Here is an 18,768-nt window from a genome sequence, read left to right as displayed (position 1 = left end):
ATTATGATTAACCAACTGTAGGTAGAAGAAATGAACGTTAAGAGGAAGCTACAAGCCAATAATGTGTATATTCTTGGTATACCTTATATTGTAAGTAATAGGCATTAATATCGCTTGACAAACGGAGTCTAGAAATGTTCGATTTCAAGCAAAAAACTGTTTTTTATTTATTTTGTAAATAATTTTATAAGAAAGCAAAAAAGTTAATCAAGTGAAACTGTCACAGATAATCTTAGCTATAATACTGTATTTTTTAAAAGTTGTTTCCTTTATGCGTTCATAAATTTCTAATGAAAAAAAATATTTTTTAGTAGTTTACATTTATATTTTAATGAGTAATTTATTTTTTTTAGTGTATTCTACTCAAGCGAAGCGATAGGAAAACTTTCAATTTATCTAAAGTATATTTTTTGGTATTCATAATGTACCCCAATTCGTTATAAAGATTAATAAAAATAGTGATTTCGCATTAAGCTTCTCCTTAATAACCAGATTTTCAAATTTGTGGATGACTCAATGAGTGTGTACCTACTTTTATATTTATTATTTGATTTTAGAATGTGGATAAAGCAAGGGGTTTATCCCTACTTTTATATTTATGATTTGATGTTTGAATGTGTATGAAGTAAGGGGTGTTGAGATTGTGTGTATTGATGCATATACAGTACCTACCTACGGCACCTACCTACAGTATCCACAAAACGCACGCTCTTGGGATTGTGTGTATTGGTGCATATAATGATTGTTGCCAAATGTCACTGTGAAACAACAATTTGTCAATCGGTACTGATCACATTAAACGGATTTTCTATATGTTAGTTTGATACCCATCTCGGCTACTACAGTACCCACCTACGGTTCCTACCTAAAATATTTACCTAAAGTACCTACACAACACACGCTCTTGTGATGGTGTGTATTGATTCATATTGTGATTGATGTGAAACGTCACTGAGAAACAGCAATTTGTCAATCGGTACCGATCACACTTCTCCGGATTTTCTACAACAGGTAGCGAACCACTTGGACTTGGAGTAACCTGTTGCAGAGATGTTTGTCATCCAATGAATGGTTCCCGGGGCAGCGGTACCGAAATAAAATGATGTTACACAAATTTTTATATCGAACGGTAATTTTTTTTTTTAATATCAGTAAAATTTTGAAGAACAAAATAGTTCCAATGCAATATCACCGAGTAGATAGATACCCACATATTTTAAACGAAAAAATTATCAATCAACCTGAATTTAATTTGAATATTTGAAGGAAGATGGTTCCTACGCGTTTTTAGTACCTGCCGCGATAATTCTATTCTAATTTTTCAATCGAGCAACACCGAACGTTTCTTCTTGCGTTCAGTGTTCCCGATTTTTCGGGAGATCTCCCGATTTTTCACTTCATCTCCCGATCTACCGGAATGGCATCAATATCTCCAGATTTTTCAAAGCAAGCAGCGAATCGTCGTCACTCGTCGATTTTTTGTTTATGGTCTGCTCAACAGGCAAAAAAAAATAATTCCCCCGAATAGGGTATTAACAAGAATAATAATTAGAGAATACTGATTATCTAAAATGGGACTGGGACACGGTCAAGCGGCTTGATCGCAAGCACGTAGTTTATTGTCTATGGCAGTGCTCCGCAACCTTTTCTCACCTACGACACACCCAATTTCTTCCTAGAATTCCGCGGCACACCAAAAGCTAAAATATATACATATAAAATTGATACACAAATTTTACAATAATTTCTTTTTTTATTTGAAAACTATACATACATACATATAACTATAAAAGTTTTCAACTAGCAAATTACATACATATAACTATAACATATTTATTTTTACGCAATCTTAATAATTATTATAAAATAATAATAAATTAATGAGCGATTAATTGTTAAATTAACCTGCAATTGTTTTTAACCTGCGCTTGTTTCAATGAATACAAAAGTTTTATATTCGGCTCGATTTTTGACAGCGCAACCCGAAATTCTTGGTCAAGACCTTTTAAGCATGACCGTTTATCATTTTAAATTAATACAAGCGTTGAAAAACTTTGCTCACATAAATATGTCGTTGAAAATGGAAGTAGTGTTAAGAATGCTTTAATGGAAATGTGAGGATATTCTTTTTTAACGTAAATCCGGAAAACATCTAATTGATCTTCGGAGAAGTGAAGTTTTAATGTCATGTCATTATTTAAATCTGTAAATTCCACTCGAATTTGCAGAAGCATTGCTTCCGTAGAATTTATTGCATTGGTTGCAAAAGGATTTCGAATCCAATCGTATTGTTCCGTATTAATGGAATAAAAATACCGACCAAATTTCTGCTGAAGCATACTTAAATGTTGTTGGGCCAGATCCACAGTTAATTGTTTGTTTTTAATTGTACTATGGTTGATCCTTTGGTACATTTCCAAACATCCTTTTTGCAACACTTTCTGCCGAAGTTCGTTATTAAGTTTATTCAAATGCTCGAATATATCAGCCATGTATGCAAGTTTGGCTATCCAGTAATTATCATCGAGGTACTGATATAGTTTGGGCATATTTTGATTTAATCGAAACTCACACACCTCGTAACGAAGCTCAAACAATCTAGCCAAAACTTTGCCTCGGAATATCCAACGAATTTCAGTATAAAACAATAAAAATTCATATTCGGCTCCCATTTCTGCACAGAGTATTCCAAAGATTCACGAGTTTAGGGCTCTTGATTTAATTATTTTTACGATTTTAATGCATTCATTCATCGTGTTCAAAAGTTCCTCCGGTAAATTTTTGACCATCAATGCTTCTCGATGTATGCAGCAGTGTGTAAATTGTAACGTTGGATTTTTTTGTTTTACATAAAAGACAAAACCCTTTTTACTACCCATCATTGCCGCAGCGCCATCCGTGCTAACAGCAATGCAATTGCTCCATTTAATATTATATATTTTGAAGAAATCATCGGTTACTTGAAAAAATTCTTCACCGGTAGTTCGCTCTGGAACCTCCTTACAAAATAAATAATATTCTTTAAGTCCTCGTCAACGAAAAGTACAATAGCTATCAACTGTGCTTTATTTTTAATATCGGTTGTTTCGTTGATCTGAAGCGCAAATTTTTCAGCCAATAGCAGTTTTCTAATCAGTGTTTCTAATATTATTGTGAATACGTCTTTTAACAGTATCTGCATACAATGAAAAATAGACGATATTATGAAAAATATTTTGTCATTGTGTATTAAATACATAATGAAATATTGTAAAATGTCAAATACATTGAATTTGACCGCGGCACACCTGTGACCGGCTCACGGCACACCAGTGTGCCACGGCACACCGGTTGCTGAGCACTGGTCTATGGCACTTTGTGTCAAGCATTTTGACCGTGTACCGAAGCTGGCTTGCAAGCATTGCGCAATTCTACGTGCTTGCGGCGAGGCTTGATGCGAATTTACATTTTTGTGGGAATAGACAAACGAAAATAGACAAATAAATATCACGTATCATAAACAATGATATAAATTGAATAAAATTGTTATAAAATAGGTACTTAGTTATTGTTTTTGTGTTCAATTTGTAGAAATCCATCTAATTTAAAAATTCTGGAAGTATTTTAGTATTTTTTAATAATTATGACAGCGGTTTTCAAGGTCATTAATAATCAAACTGTAGAATAAATAATTTTCTGAATTTTCAATGGAGAAAACATATTTTTTGTATGAATACCGCACAAGATATTCATACAAAAAATAGCTGTAGCCTGTAATACACTTTGCAAATGCTCATGGGTAAAGCGGTACCTTAACTTGTACCATTCTTGACACCAAATTCGTTTCTTTTTATTATTTTATTCAAACGTAAAGCTAACGTAAGAGACAAGAACGCTTTGTCTTTGACAGATTCCATTTTGCCGCGAGTCACGAAATGACAAGAAGGCATAGAAGTACATATACATAGACCACCACGAAATCACAGGAAGGCGTGGCCATGCTTGACGGAGAGGCTTGATGCGGGCTGTCAAGCCGCTAAGCATAGACAATAATAGACAACAATAGACAAAAAAACTACGTGCTTGCGATCAAGCCGCTTGACCGTGTCCCAGTCCCTTTACGCCTCGATTCGCTTTTTTGGTTCTTCGTTCCTCGTACATATTATTTTTTTTTAACATGTCGAGTTCGAATTCAGATTCTGATCGCGGTGCAGGAACGAGTAGGAGCATGGGTGCTAAAAAAAATATTCGCAATATTATAAGAAAGAGTGGGAAAGTTTATCCAGTTATGAAGGCTGGCTTTCTCCCAGTAAAAAAACGCAACTTTTGCATTCTGCAAAAGTTGCAACAAGGATATAAATATTTGTTCAGGAAGAGATGCGTTGACAAGGCATTCGTCCTCACAATCGCATATAAAAAGCAGGAGATCTATTTTGTCTATGTTTACATGTGAAGCCAGGTGATATGAAGAAAAAGCTCTTGAGGTGGTTGGATGGTTGCTTATTAAAATTGAAAATAAAAAGATTGTTTCGTTTCATTTAATCGTAGACACATCCCGAGGACAAAAATCGTTACTTGTTTGAATGCCGCTCAATTTTAATGTACATATATAGGTATTCAATAAATTTTGACGTCTCTTGAACTGACAGTTCTAATCATAAATAAACCACTCTCTAGATCGATATCTTCGGGCTTTTTGTATGGCGCCATTTTGTCACCCCCTTAACCACAGATAAAACGGTCGTTTGGTCCAGACAGGTAAATATATGGTGGACCATAAAGAAATCTCAAGGTCATTTAAAAAAAGAGCAAACATAGACAATATACCTGCACCCAGCTAACATCGTTCATTCACTAGCCCAAAAAAATTATATAATAAAAATACGGTAAATTTTGGTAGGGCCTGACACGCTTATTACGAATAATTTTTAGAAAAAAACTTTATATTCGCCTTAATTACTATAAAAGAAAACTTTTTGCATTTCGGGCGGCGGAAAATTATGCATTTTTATTTTCAATTGCGTAAAACCAAAATTCACTCCGCGAATCGATGTGGCGACATTAGGAACGCACTGTTATGTTGGTATCACTGATGCATGAACAAGAGCTAAATACGACCGTTGCTATCTTCGTGGGATACCTAGGTTTGTGTAACATGGTTTGTGATACAAAGGAAAGTGCCCCTTAATAACGCCTGCTCGCGTCAAGGCAAGAAAAACATCCCAGTTTTCAAATAGTTTACCGGCTACGCTAGGTTTGTGTAACATGGTTTGTGATACAAATCCATTTGTCTTCCACGAAGTTAGCCATAGTCGTATCTACGCAATGTATCAGGGATACCAACATAACAGTGACGTACCTAATGGCAGCTGATTGCCGCCGCATCGATTCGCGAAGTGAATTTTGGTTAACGCAATTGAAAATTTAAATTCATAATTTTACGCCGCCCGAAATGCAAAAAGTTTTCTTTTATAGTAATTAAGGCGAATATAAAGTTTTTTTCTAAAAAATATTCGTAATAAGCGTGTCAGGCCCTATCCAAAAATTACCAAAAATACTGGAATGCAGGAAAAGGAAAATAAAAAAACCCACAGCTATGCACACATCAAAATATTTTTTATTTTCAAAAAGACAATGGACAGTAATACAAAACAGGGTCAGTACAACCGATGTATTGAGCATTGATTTATCATTGAAGTAGAAGATAATACTAATATATCTAAACAAAACATGAAACAGAACAAGACACAAAAAAATAAAAAGTAACAGTCTCAACTAGGAATCGAACCCAGGATTTCTGTCTTACTGCAACAACTTAATAGGATTTAATTTGACCTTGCACAAAAATACAAGAATATATACACAAAATAGCCCTAGAAGTTATTCAAGTTCTCCTGCAAGGGTTTCACATAATTTTCACAGCTTTGTCGTCAGCAAACATCATTGAAAATACTGGTACTTACATGATGTAATTCTGGAGAGGTTTAAATGAACTTGTTTGATGTAATCGTGGCTTTGTTTAGCAATTTTAGTCTCCTAATACGTGGTATAAGATCGCGTCGGAATACGGATAGGTCTGAAAAGGAAAATTAATCAAATTATTAGCCAATGAAGTACATTCAGGAATCATGAACATTGTATCAAAGAACGAGAGGTTAGTACCTGTATTGAACAACGTGATCGGGTCCTTCTTTCAATTGGTGGAGATAGACCGGATATTTTATGATGATTGGAAGATTAAGCGATGGCAACGCATTATTTTTTAATCCCAAAAGTACCGTATTTTTGATTTCAATCGCGAAATGGCACACACAAACAAACGTATTTCTTGCTGCTTCTTCCTAGCACTGGATTATCAAATCCATTTGAGCAACCTTTAACACAACACGGCATTAATTTATCACCTTGAAGAATTCTAGCACGCAACATTATTTTTAGATGGGTGAAAGAAAATTCAAAATATTTACGCTAAAAACCTTCAACTGACTTCAATCTGCGAAATGACGTCTTGGAAATTTCCGTTATTTTTTTATCGGAGCATAACACACGTTTAGCTTCTCTTTCTGTTACACGAGTCGCTACGGTAGAGAGCGAGAGATCAAGATACAATTTTTGCTCTGAGCTAATGAGATCTGAGCTTTCAGCCACAACAGCTTTGTCTACAAGAATTTGGGTTGAGGATAACTCCTCCCATCAGGGTAATGGGACTTGGACACGGTCAAGCGGCTTGATCGCAAGCACGTAGTTTTTTTGTCTATTGTTGTCTATTGTTGTCTATTATTGTCTATGCTTAGCGGCTTGACAGCCCGCATCAAGCCTCTCCGTCAAGCATGGCCACGCCTTCCTGTGATTTCGTGGTGGTCTATGTATATGTACTTCTATGCCTTCCTGTCATTTCGTGACTCGCGGCAAAATGGAATCTGTCAAAGACAAAGCGTTCTTGGCTCTTACGTTAGCTTTATGTTTGAATAAAATAATAAAAAGAAACGAATTTGGTGTCAAGAATGGTACAAGTTAAGGTACCGCTTTACCCATGAGCATTTGCAAAGTGTATTACAGGCTACAGCTATTTTTTGTATGAATATCTTGTGCGGTATTCATACAAAAAATATGTTTTCTCCATTGAAAATTCAGAAAATTATTTATTCTACAGTTTGATTATTAATGACCTTGAAAACCGCTGTCATAATTATTAAAAAATACTAAAATACTTCCAGAATTTTTAAATTAGATGGATTTCTACAAATTGAACACAAAAACAATAACTAAGTACCTATTTAATAACAATTTTATTCAATTTATATCATTGTTTATGATACGTGATATTTATTTGTCTATTGTCGTTTGTCTATTCCCACAAAAATATAAATTCGCATCAAGCCTCGCCGCAAGCACGTAGAATTGCGCAATGCTTGCAAGCCAGCTTCGGTACACGGTCAAAATGCTTGACACAAAGTGCCATAGACAATAAACTACGTGCTTGCGATCAAGCCGCTTGACCGTGTCCCAGTCCCATTACAAGGTTATGCGAGAGTTACAAGGTTATAATACGCCCCCGGTTCTAATTTCACAAAAAATGTTCTGTGTTGACAGACGTAAAAATAAGTCTCCATCGAATGATACGGAAAATTGCGTCATTCCATGGGCAACATCTACAATTATGCTGCTTCTTGATTTTTTAGATCGTTGTTAATGGTCTGCTTCGGAAATAGTAAACGGGATTCCGATTGTTGACAAGGGAGAATTTTTATTATAATAGTTCTAGTCATCTCCCGATTTCTTCAAATTTCTCCCGATTTCTCCCGATTTTTAGGCGAAAATTCTCCCGATTTTGAATTTTTAGTTTCGGGAACACTGCTTGTGTTAGGTGTGTTAGTTTCAGTGTTGCCAACTCAACTACTTCAAAATATGCTAGAGTGATGGGAAAAATATGCCAGAAATATGCTAAATTCCTTTAAAAAATGCCAAAAAAAAGCTAACATAAATTTAACTTAGAAATAAAATATCAATATCTTCATATTCATCTTCTTCATTAACAGCAGCTGATGTGGAAGGCTAAGAGACGGAGTCGTAACTTTCTTTGGTCCCAATGCAGCGTAGTACTTCGTCAGGAACAGTGTAAGAATAACAGCACTTTCCTGCTCTCTTTAGGCCAAATCTCACGTACAAAATGGCATTCAGGGTTCTCACCGCCAAACGATTTCAGAGTTTTGTTTTGACCAGACTCATTTGGCTAAATACACGTTCAATGTCCGCATTTGAATGCGGCAATGTTAAAATAGACATTGCAAACTGACATAAATCACCGAAGGGGTTATTATTAGCTGCATCTTTATATTGCATGACTTCATTCCAAAACTCTACAGTGGAAATCAAGGATTCCCATTTAATGTGAATTATGTTTCTCCATTGAGACATCAGTTTTTTAGTATCCTATAGTATAGAGAATCAACAAACGCCCGAAAAAGTGTTGTCCATAGTGCAAGTGAGGTGGGGGAGACCGACAGAGTTATCGATATCATTTTTGTTAGTTAAAAAATTGGTTTTTATTATTTTCATGTTTCTGTAAAAATAAGCCAAGTAAATATGCTATATTATGCTAAAAGCATAATAGTTATGCTAAATATGGAGTAATTATGCCAAATTTAGCATATAATATGCTAACTTGGCAACACTGGTTAGTTTCCGTCGTGGTTTACACGTCATTCCGTGAATGGAATATCGCGCCGGGATGGCGCCGGGTTCCAACGGATGGAAATAAAACTATATTCCGGAGACATTTCAATTTTTCTTCGGTAAATAAAGCTTACTTTTACATCTCACCGCTAGATGTCTGTGTTAAAAACTTGGCATATGAACATTTTTTTGTCAGAATGGCTTTTTTTCATGTTTTTTTAATTGTCAAAACTTTAAAACGAAATCGTGGGACAGTTTTAATGGAAAGTATTAATTGCTACCTATTATTAACTTTCTGAAACATTCTGTCGACGGTATTTTTGGAAAATTTTACCACCAAAGCTACCTCGCTACCTCGAAAAAAAATATTATTCCGACTTTCACCACCATCATAAACCACGACCTACCGCAAAAAACTACAATCTTCTAAAATACAGGGCGGTGCGGTCGATGAGTCTACAATTTTGACTTTCGGCAACTCAAATAAGATGATACGTTTTATAATGATAAAGCTTTTTTCGCTTAATAGGCTACTTCCACGCCTTTCATGATGACTTGGAAAAATCGTGTGGATAGTTCCTACTTATATTTTCTTAGTTTATTACGAAAATGTCACTAAAAAAAAGAAATTTATAGCTTTTTTAATAATAAAATTCTTAAATCCGTTTTTTACCTAAAAAGACTTATCTTCGATACATATATATGTATAGGTATTTAAATTCCACACTGATTGTATTTTAGGATGTTATTATTAGGCGAGTATTGGTAGTGAGTATTGATACTTGGAAGTTGTACTAGAGTGCTAATATTATAAAAAATGGCATTTCTGATGTTGTTATAGTTGAAAATGATTTTTTATTTTTTTTTCGAAAATGGATTTTTTGTATGAAGATTTTCAGGAAATTTCAGTACAGGCGTGCGCCGCACGGAATTACTGAAAATCTTCATACAAAAAATCAATTTTCGAAAAAAAAAAAAAAATCGTTTTCAGCTACAACAACATCAATTAAGCCATTTTTTGTAATATTAGCACTCTAGTAACCCAAAAATCACGAGCCGCCACTGATACAAGCATAGTACTAGTGAGAATAAATACTTATTCCAATTACCTGTTCCCTAGCATTTCGCAAATTCCTCACAAAATTTTCTACATAGAATTCCGAAGTATGATTCCCCCACAATAATTTTTAAGGGAGGGGGGGGGGGGGGCAGAGATATTAGAAGAACGAGATGTGCTATGAGCAGTTCATACTGTGTGGAATTGTTTTGCCGAGTGTCGCCGGTTTTGTTCACCAATACTACTGCACACCTTCGCTTACGCTAAGGTATCCGCACTAATACATAGAACAGATTTCTGTGCGTACACGTCCCGATACTGTTCAAAGTACCCTAATTAGGTAGTACTCCGCCTACAGTCCGGCGGCCAACATAGCATATCTCGTTCTTCTAATATCTTTGGGGGGGGGGGGGTGTAGCTAGGGAATTTCGAAATAAATAATTCTCCACTTTTTTTCGTCCCTTTGATGCGTTTACTTTACGGGTGTTCCAAATATTTGGATTAGGGAAACACTATTCTCATATGGGCGAGTAAGCGAGAAAGTGTACCGAGTAGAGGTGAAGCGTATATACATAAATAAACCACTCTCCGTATATACTAGAACAGATACATCGAAAATATGTTTGTACCATAGACATATGAATATTAGTAGACCTGCCCTAAGTGATTAAAAGCGTATTATCCCCACTCCCCATACCGGTTCCATTGGAGCCGGCTGTGCTCGCGTATGGCCTCAAGTGAAATTTGAAAACGTGACGTCATCATTCTTGTGCGAACTATGGTCGAGGCATCATCGGTTCATTTTACGAAATAACACGGCAAATGTTGACTTGTACTATGAAAACTTGTAAAAATAGATGTGAAAAAGAGAATAAACCCAATTGTCGTATTACATTCCATATATAAGCATTATTTTACTTTATTTTAAGCATATTCACATCGTATAATATCAATCAGTTGTTACTATCACATCGAGAAACGTCTGGACGCGAAACACAAAGCTGGTTGGTTGCTGGGAAGTAAATTATGAACATTTATAAAAGTGTCTTAACTAAATACTTAAACGAAATATTCGACTCTGAAAATAGAACCGAATTTTTTTGCCGAATTTGGACTTCGCAAATTTGTTCATAACGTGGCGAGTAATTTGCGCTCCCATGTAAAAATGTTTATTCATTCAAAAGCAGATTTTACTTTTAAGAAGTAAATGGTGATATTATAATGCGAGATGCCTATTTACTGTCAGATTGATTTATTGACGAATCACAGTCAGCTTCACTCCCTTCGTTCTTCAACAGTTGATTTTACCCCTCGCCATTATCTTCTCGTCTATTAATTCCTATGTCTGTGGTTCGTACTTAGTATTCGTACGAGTATTGCGCGACTTGTGCGTCTCGCGAGTCTTGCGTACACGGGACGCGCAAGACTTAATACTTTTTTACTTAGTATTTGTGCTAAGTATTGCGCGTTTTGCGTATACCAGACGCGCAAGACATAAGAGAAATCATAAAAAAGTCCAAGTCATTACATTAGAGGCTATTAAATCATGATATAACCCTTGGCAGAGCAACACGCTAAATTGTACCCCTTATATTACTTATTTGTTTTTTTCATAATTGCCCTGATTGAGTTTGATTGGTGAAGATTAGTGAAAAAGGCGTTATTGTGGTAAATTTGGGGGGAAAATAATATTAGGATGTGCTTTGTGTTCTCTACCTTTTCACGCTTCTGCCATATAAATGGTTAAATAAATATAAACCATTCTCGTGTTCCGCTCGTAATATTTTAGTTGCGCGAGCCGCAAAATTTTGGAGGAAAACCATTTTCGTGTTCTGAATTTGACGATGTATTTTTTAGGCAGTGTGTTTGAACTCACATGCAGTCGAACTCTAAAGTTAAAACCATCCTCGTGTTCCGTGTGTAAAAAAAATGTTGCAGTCTTATGTTGTACTGTAAAATAAGAGGAAAACCGTTTACATGTTCCGAGCGCAATCATTATTATTTGAGCTTGTGATCTTATCTGCAAATTTATTCTTGTTAAAACCAGTATTATGTTTTGAATGCAGCTATAAAATTTGAGCTGTCAGTTCATCTGCTGACGCTATTCGAGGGAAATAATTACGAGTACAGTTATAAAATCTTAGTTGCAGACCGTATGTTTCAAAATTCGGAGGAGAACCATGCATATGTTCCGAGTGCAATGATAATGCTGGTAGACTCACATTGCAGAATCACTCATAAGTTAAAACCAGTCTTGTGTTCCGAATTCAATGATAAAATTGCGGATTCATTTGCTGGCGCAATTTGTAAATAAGAGATGTATGTATGTATACACGGTATTCGGAAACTACAAGCGGAAAATTGGTGAATCTACATCGACGACGAGCTTCTGTCGTCGAGTAAATCGAGTCCCAAGTTGAATTTTTATAGGTCAAACTTGAAAAAAAATCGCTCGCTAGGGGAATGTCACATGAATAATGTGTCAAAGAGTAGACTCAGTTTCAAAACATTTTTTTACTCTCAGTTGCCGAAAAAATTGAAAAAAAAGTTTAAAAAATTGAAAAAAAAGTTAAAAATAGAAAGGCTACGATCAAAAAATTTTTTTTTGTTCTCTACATGATGTAGATTCACCAGTTTTCCACTCGCACTACAGGTTTCCGAACATCGTGCACGTACATAGTTATAATACATATTATATTTTAGTTTATTCTGACTACTTCCTTGTTACTTCTCTGTAAGCTCTATAAAATGTTATGCTGTCCCTTTAGTTTGGAAGCTGGCGACGCGTGAAGAGTTCTGTTACCTATCATTGAACCGATTCTATAAAAGTTTATTTTATTGGCTTCTATGAACGTGCGAACAAAAATTGGTGGCTTAAGTGAACATTGTTATTATTGGCGCGATTTTCATTTTGACTGTCAGCTGTCATATGGCTGTCAGACTGTCAGAACTGGTCAGAAGTTATGATATTGGGTTATTTATGAAAGTTATGGTCAGAAAAGTTCAGAAGAGTGGTTTATTTATGTTCATGGGTCAGAAGCTGTCGAAAGCTGCTCGTGCTGGTGTTCGTGGCTCGTGTGTTTTTTTATAAATTTTTAGCGTACACATTTATTTTGCTTATGGCTTAAAAACAAATTTCCAATAGCTCAACGAAAATGGATAATTCAAGCTTGAATACTTGTCCCATTTGCAGTAGAAACTTTTCTGAAAAGGAAATTAATGATCATGTTGATAAATGTTTATTCCTACATTCCAACGAAAGTGAAGCAAGTGTTTCAAATACACCTAAACGAGATATTACACTTTCCCCCAAAGATTTACATTCGCAGAAGAAACCAAAGTTGTCATCTTCACAAATTATACCATCTCAAAACAGTGATAATTTTCTCACAATGAAAAAGGTACCGAATTTGACGAATTGAATTTTCTAACATCTTTTACTTCTATTGAATACTTAAAGGCGAAATGGTTAATAATAACTTTGGGAGAGGTTGGAATTGAGCTCTCATTGACCGAACTGTGTTCTTTTGAAAGCTACATACTCATTTATGTTATTTTTTAGGAAAACATCCCTCAACCGCAAAAGCTTTCACCGTCCGAATCCACCCCACTTGCGGAAAATATGAGACCGAACAATTTAGAGGAATATGTGGGACAGCATCATGTTCTTGGGAAAGACAAAATATTAAGACAATTACTATTGAAAAAAGATATCCCAAGCATGATACTGTGGGGTCCACCAGGCTGTGGTAAGGTAAGTTCTTTGCTTTGGACTCATTCAATGAAGCAAATTGGTTAGTAAAATGTACTACTTTGAAATCTAATTAAGATGAGACACGAAGTGAAAAAATAGGTTCCACTTTTGTCCATCCAATTAGTTCGATTTGGCCTCCAACGCTCTAACAACTACCAATTGTAAACTACAAAAAACCGGTCTAAGCACGGTGCACACCGATTATCGCTAGTTGAACACATATCGACAAGATATTAGTACTCAATAGCGGCTCTCTTTTTTTTGAAGTGAAACTTCTTTAGGCGCGTAATGGATTTTCGGGGACGGAGTAAAACCGAGTCAGGATCGACACGAAAATGCGGGTACCCCCACCACCGCTCACCGTTCACTGTCCCTCTCTCACCATATGCGCTTGTTGAGGTGGGGGAGCCGCTCACGAACGTTTTGCTTTGAGTTACGAGCGAGATACGAGTTCGGTTTAGCAGGTCGGCCGGTAGCGCACTTGCGCGGCCACGCCCACCACGGCCAGTGAATCAGTTAGCAGCGTGCTCCCGCTGTGATAAGTTGTGTTCGCGTTTTGTGTTGCGTTTACATTTACATTTATAGTTGTAGTTCATTTAATTAATTCATTTAATTTTTGATGAAATGAAAATAGAGAGAGAGGAATACTAGAAGTTTCACTTCTGTCTTGCGTAGGCTTGACACACCCACTTTTTTTCTCTCTTAAACCTTTAATTCTCCATACACAGCCGGAGACTTTTGCCCTTTAATTACTGACATTCTGATTTAGAACTTTGCATGGCTAGTAGAAGAGGCTGGGAGCTTTTTTTAAGTTAGACACAACTCTCTCATGATCTCCTATCGTCGTTTATAATATTATTTATGCATTATAAAATGCTAAATGTTTTCAGACATCACTGGCCAATGTTATTTCCAATATTTGCAAAGAAGATAAACAAATGCGCTTTGTTAAGCTTTCCGCAACTATGTCAGGAATAAATGATGTCAAGGAAGTAGTCAAGGTTGCTAAAAATGAGTCCAAATTTAAAAGGAAAACCATTCTTTTCATGGATGAAATACACCGATTTAATAAGCTACAGCAAGACACATTCCTTCCCCACGTAGAGAGTGGGACTATAGTGCTGATTGGAGCCACTACGGAGAACCCCTCCTTCAGTTTGAACTCCGCCCTCCTCAGTAGGTGCCGGGTCATTGTCTTGGAAAAACTCTCCACTAAAGACATTTTGTCCATTATTCTAAGGGCTGCGGAAACTAAATATAAAGTTCTCGTGATGGGAGAAGATAAAAGTGCAAATAAAAAATCGTATCAAGATGTTCCGAGGTTTGTATTTTTAAAACTATACCCAAATCCATTTTCACTTCAAATCATTGATAGCCCTGTTATTATTACCACTCTTACTGTTACATTTTGTTTATAAGTCTGTAACGGTGCTTTCAGCGGTATGTCTTTAGCAATGTTCAACATGAACTAACCCATGTCTGTTTTTACAAATTCGCTTTACATGCAGTATTGTTTAAGGTTGATAATTGAGCTGCAAACATTGAAATGGCTAGCAGAGATTTGTGATGGAGATGCTCGGGTAGCCCTGAGCAGTTTGCAGCTTTCTGTTCAGGCCAAGGATCCCGGGGATGACTTTGAAACATCCGGCCCTACAGTGGTGTCCTTGGAGGATATTAAAGATGGAATAAAGGTTAGCTTAAATTACGTCGCACTCACCTCTGATGACAATGCCGCCTTGTATTGGCTCACCAGGATGTTGGAGGGCAGGGAGGATCCCGTATACATTGTTTATTTGTATTCTTTCAGCGCTCTCACCTCCTGTATGACCACAAAGGGGATGAGCATTACAATATGATATCTGCATTGCACAAGTCCATCAGAGCCTCTGACGACAATGCCGCCTTGTATTGGCTCACCAGGATGTTGGAGGGCAGGGAGGATCCCGTATACATTGTTTATTTGTATTCTTTCAGCGCTCTCACCTCCTGTATGACCGCAAAGGGGATGAGCATTACAATATGATATCTGCATTGCACAAGTCCATCAGAGCCTCTGACGACAATGCCGCCTTGTATTGGCTCACCAGGATGTTGGAGGGCAGGGAGGATCCCGTATACATTGTTTATTTGTATTCTTTCAGCGCTCTCACCTCCTGTATGACCGCAAAGGGGATGAGCATTACAATATGATATCTGCATTGCACAAGTCCATCAGAGCCTCTGACGACAATGCCGCCTTGTATTGGCTCACCAGGATGTTGGAGGGAGGGGAGGATCCCATGTATATTGCGAGGAGAATGGTGCGCATTGCTGGAGAAGATATTGGTATTAATCTAGTCACTTTCTATTTTTACTTTCTTAGTGACCCATGGAGTGCTCCTCGCTAGGGCGGTACACTCATATCATAAAATAAAGCACTTGAGCATGGCTTATCATGTCAGTTAGAAAGACAAGATTATAATGTGCAATATGGAATCAAATCCATGGGTAAAAAAACCTCTTAAGAAGTCCATAAAAACAAAAACATACAACTCCATAGAAAAGATACCTGTTAAGATAGATACTAAGACTATTTTGACACTGTGATCATAGAATAAAGAATAACACTTGAAGTAGGCACCATACAAATTTGAATGGACACAGTTCCATTTAGCCCAAGCTCTGTCCCACTTACACTCGCCTGACATTGTAGATCTCCCCCCATTTGAATTTCTTAATATTATTTTGTATTGAAAATTTAAGCCTCAATTAGGCATATATTTGGATCATAAAACATGCCCACAAGGCACTTCTTTCGTAATACTTTATTCTATGGGGGGATAGACCCAAGTTCAACCAAATAAGTAAATAATATCTGCTGATTATATTTTGAATTTCCGCAAAATAGTGCGCTCTGATTATTGATATTCCTTATGAAATATAATTCAATCAACAAATTTTGGTTTACGTCAGCATTGGAATACTCTGGAAAGCGGTAAAATTTGAGAGCGCTGTGTTATCGGCAACCAAAGTCGCTCTCAGACGTGTGATATGGTTGCGTTTGAATGATAATTTCTTACTGTATCAGGTGTATGTCACGATCATGTGCAGAGTTAATATTTTTCACTAAATATCAAAAGAATAATGTAATATTATTCGGATTATCTTTGGGCATAAAATATAAATTGTTTTTACGTTCAAGGTGTTCTAAACAGTTTTTTGCGACTACCTCCAGGTTTAAAATATTTCCAGAGCAACTTTTGCAACTCCATGATTCAAATTAGATGTTATAATTTGACAAAACTACGAAAAACAAAAAATAAAATAATACAGCCCTTCATTCTTTTTTGGACATCCTTTCCCTTCTATTTTCTTCATAGGTACTGACATTTGATATTATTTTCTAGAACTCCATTTTATTTTTAAATGTTTTATTCATTGCTAAACGACGCTATATAAATTGACTGATAATAAAATAAAAAATATTATTTGTGACTGCCTAAACAATGCATTCAGAAGGCAAAAACAACAGCAACAAAGTCACATGGGAAAAAAATTGTGAAAACAACTCCAATAAAACAGGGTAGTCTAAAATGGAAGCGGGCACAGAAAATGAAGCAATTGCTTTCCAGGATGATCACAAAGACTTAATTGTTCCAGGACTAGCAGACCCGAAAGCGTTGAATCTGACTGTGGCGTGCATGCAAGGCTGCCAGTTGCTCGGGATGCCGGAGTGCGACGTGCTGCTGGCCCAGTGCGCCGTGTACCTCGCACGCACGGACAAGAGCACCGAAGTTTACCAAGCCCTGAACAAGTGCAAACGGATCATCTCCGAGCACAAAGGGCCTTTACCTTCAGTGCCCCTTCACTTGAGAAATGCACCAACTAAACTAATGGCTCAGTTAGGTTGGCTGCCTTTTCATCTCTCAATCAGTTATTTGTTTTTAATTCTATTAAAGTATAATAATGAACTTCTATTATAGGCCATGGTCAAGGATACAACACAAGAAACAAAGATGAGTCAAATCTATGTTATATGCCAGAGGGAATGGAGGATACCGAATTCCTGGACTAAATATGGATTATCTGCTTTTGTCTGTGGAAAGGAATTGGAAAATGGGCACGGCTTAGTGAAAGGATGGTAGAGCCTTCCTTCATGTGTCCCCTACAGCTAGGACAGATCTTCCGTAGGCCTCATTATAGTAAAATAGTTTATATTTTTCCCATATTATAACAAAGCATTTAGCAACATGTGATAAATTATTTATCTTATTTTTTTTGAGATTAAAAATACTTGTCTGTGCACTTTCGAACAAGTTTACTGCCAGCATTGAACAGCGAAGGCTTGAAAATACTTGCATGTGCACTTTCAAACAGGTTCACCGCCAGCCTTGAACAGCGAAGGCTTGAAAATACTTGCATGTGCACTTTCAAACAGGTTCACTTCCAAATTTAAGCCCAATTTGAGCCTATATTTCCATACAATACTGTGTTTTACCATATTACGAAATTCAAATGGGATGGCGATATACGATTTCAAGCAGATATACAGACCGCATGCAAAATGGTCTGGAACCAAAAGGTACTAAGTCAGTGGCACATGTGTTTCCATTCAAGTTTATATGGAAGACAATTTTAATTTTCTGCTCGTTTCGTTCAAACATATTGCGACAGTTGCCAAATGAACACTGAGCAATGAAAGTTATATTAACACACAACTAACACTGGCGGGTGCAGAGTTTCTTGCAACATTCGCTCTCTGCCGAATGGTGGATATACCGCTTTGCATTCAGGACAAACAACAAAAGAGCCTGTGTGAAAGCATTCCTTGTTTGGATTAGGGGAAAAAATCTCCATATAGTCAAATAATGACTGGCACTAAAGAAGTTTATTGTAGCTTGGAGGCTACAAGGATAGGACAAGAATCGATATCGGGAATGAGGCTTTTGAAGTACAGAAATGTTTATTTTTGTGATAATCTTTAAAATACATGTTGAATCACACTTTTTTTATTAAATAATTATAAAATAAATGAAAAATATTTGCATAATTATTGCCGAGGTTTTCTCATATATTTTTTTACAGTCAGTAATGACTGGTACTAAAGAAGTTGTAACAATATTGCAAGGGTGGGATTGGAGGCTACAAGGAAAGGAATTTTGAAATGGGGATTGAGGCTTTTGAAGTACAGAAATTTTGAATATTTTTTTATTGTAGTGATAATCTTTAATACATGTTGAATCACACTTTTTATGAAGTAATTATAAAATAAATGAAAAATATTTACATAATTGCTGTGACGTTTTCCGAGAGATGATGACAA

General features: G+C 36.3%; 1 protein-coding gene across 1 annotated transcript; it reads left to right on the top strand.

The window, feature by feature from the left end:
- The first annotated feature begins 12,648 nt into the window (after positions 1 to 12,648).
- LOC149424482 (ATPase WRNIP1-like) lies at positions 12,649 to 18,566 on the top strand. Its single transcript, XM_089651597.1, has 7 exons — positions 12,649 to 13,113; positions 13,275 to 13,466; positions 14,357 to 14,787; positions 14,986 to 15,157; positions 15,608 to 15,791; positions 17,106 to 17,351; positions 17,429 to 18,566. Exons 1-7 carry the CDS (start codon positions 12,868 to 12,870, stop codon positions 17,518 to 17,520), a joined length of 1,563 nt encoding a protein of 520 aa, XP_089507723.1. The 5' UTR covers positions 12,649 to 12,867; the 3' UTR covers positions 17,521 to 18,566.
- Positions 18,567 to 18,768: the final 202 nt, after the last annotated feature.

This window comes from Hesperophylax consimilis, chromosome 4 (assembly GCF_061612785.1).
Source record: "Hesperophylax consimilis isolate HC1 chromosome 4, BYU_Hcon_1.0, whole genome shotgun sequence".
Lineage (NCBI taxonomy): Eukaryota > Metazoa > Arthropoda > Insecta > Trichoptera > Limnephilidae > Hesperophylax > Hesperophylax consimilis.
The sequence above is the reverse complement of the archived record's forward strand: the minus strand, read 5'-3'. Positions and strand labels throughout refer to the sequence as shown.

Excerpts from the sequence above, each read along its gene's own strand:
- LOC149424482 (XM_089651597.1), top strand. The coding sequence starts at position 12,868 with ATGGATAATTCAAGCTTGAATACTTGTCCCATTTGCAGTAGAAACTTT. Across the intron at positions 13,114-13,274 it reads ATTTTCTCACAATGAAAAAG|GAAAACATCCCTCAACCGCA; the intron begins GTACCGAATTTG and ends GTTATTTTTTAG. Across the intron at positions 15,158-15,607 it reads ATATTAAAGATGGAATAAAG|CGCTCTCACCTCCTGTATGA; the intron begins GTTAGCTTAAAT and ends GTATTCTTTCAG.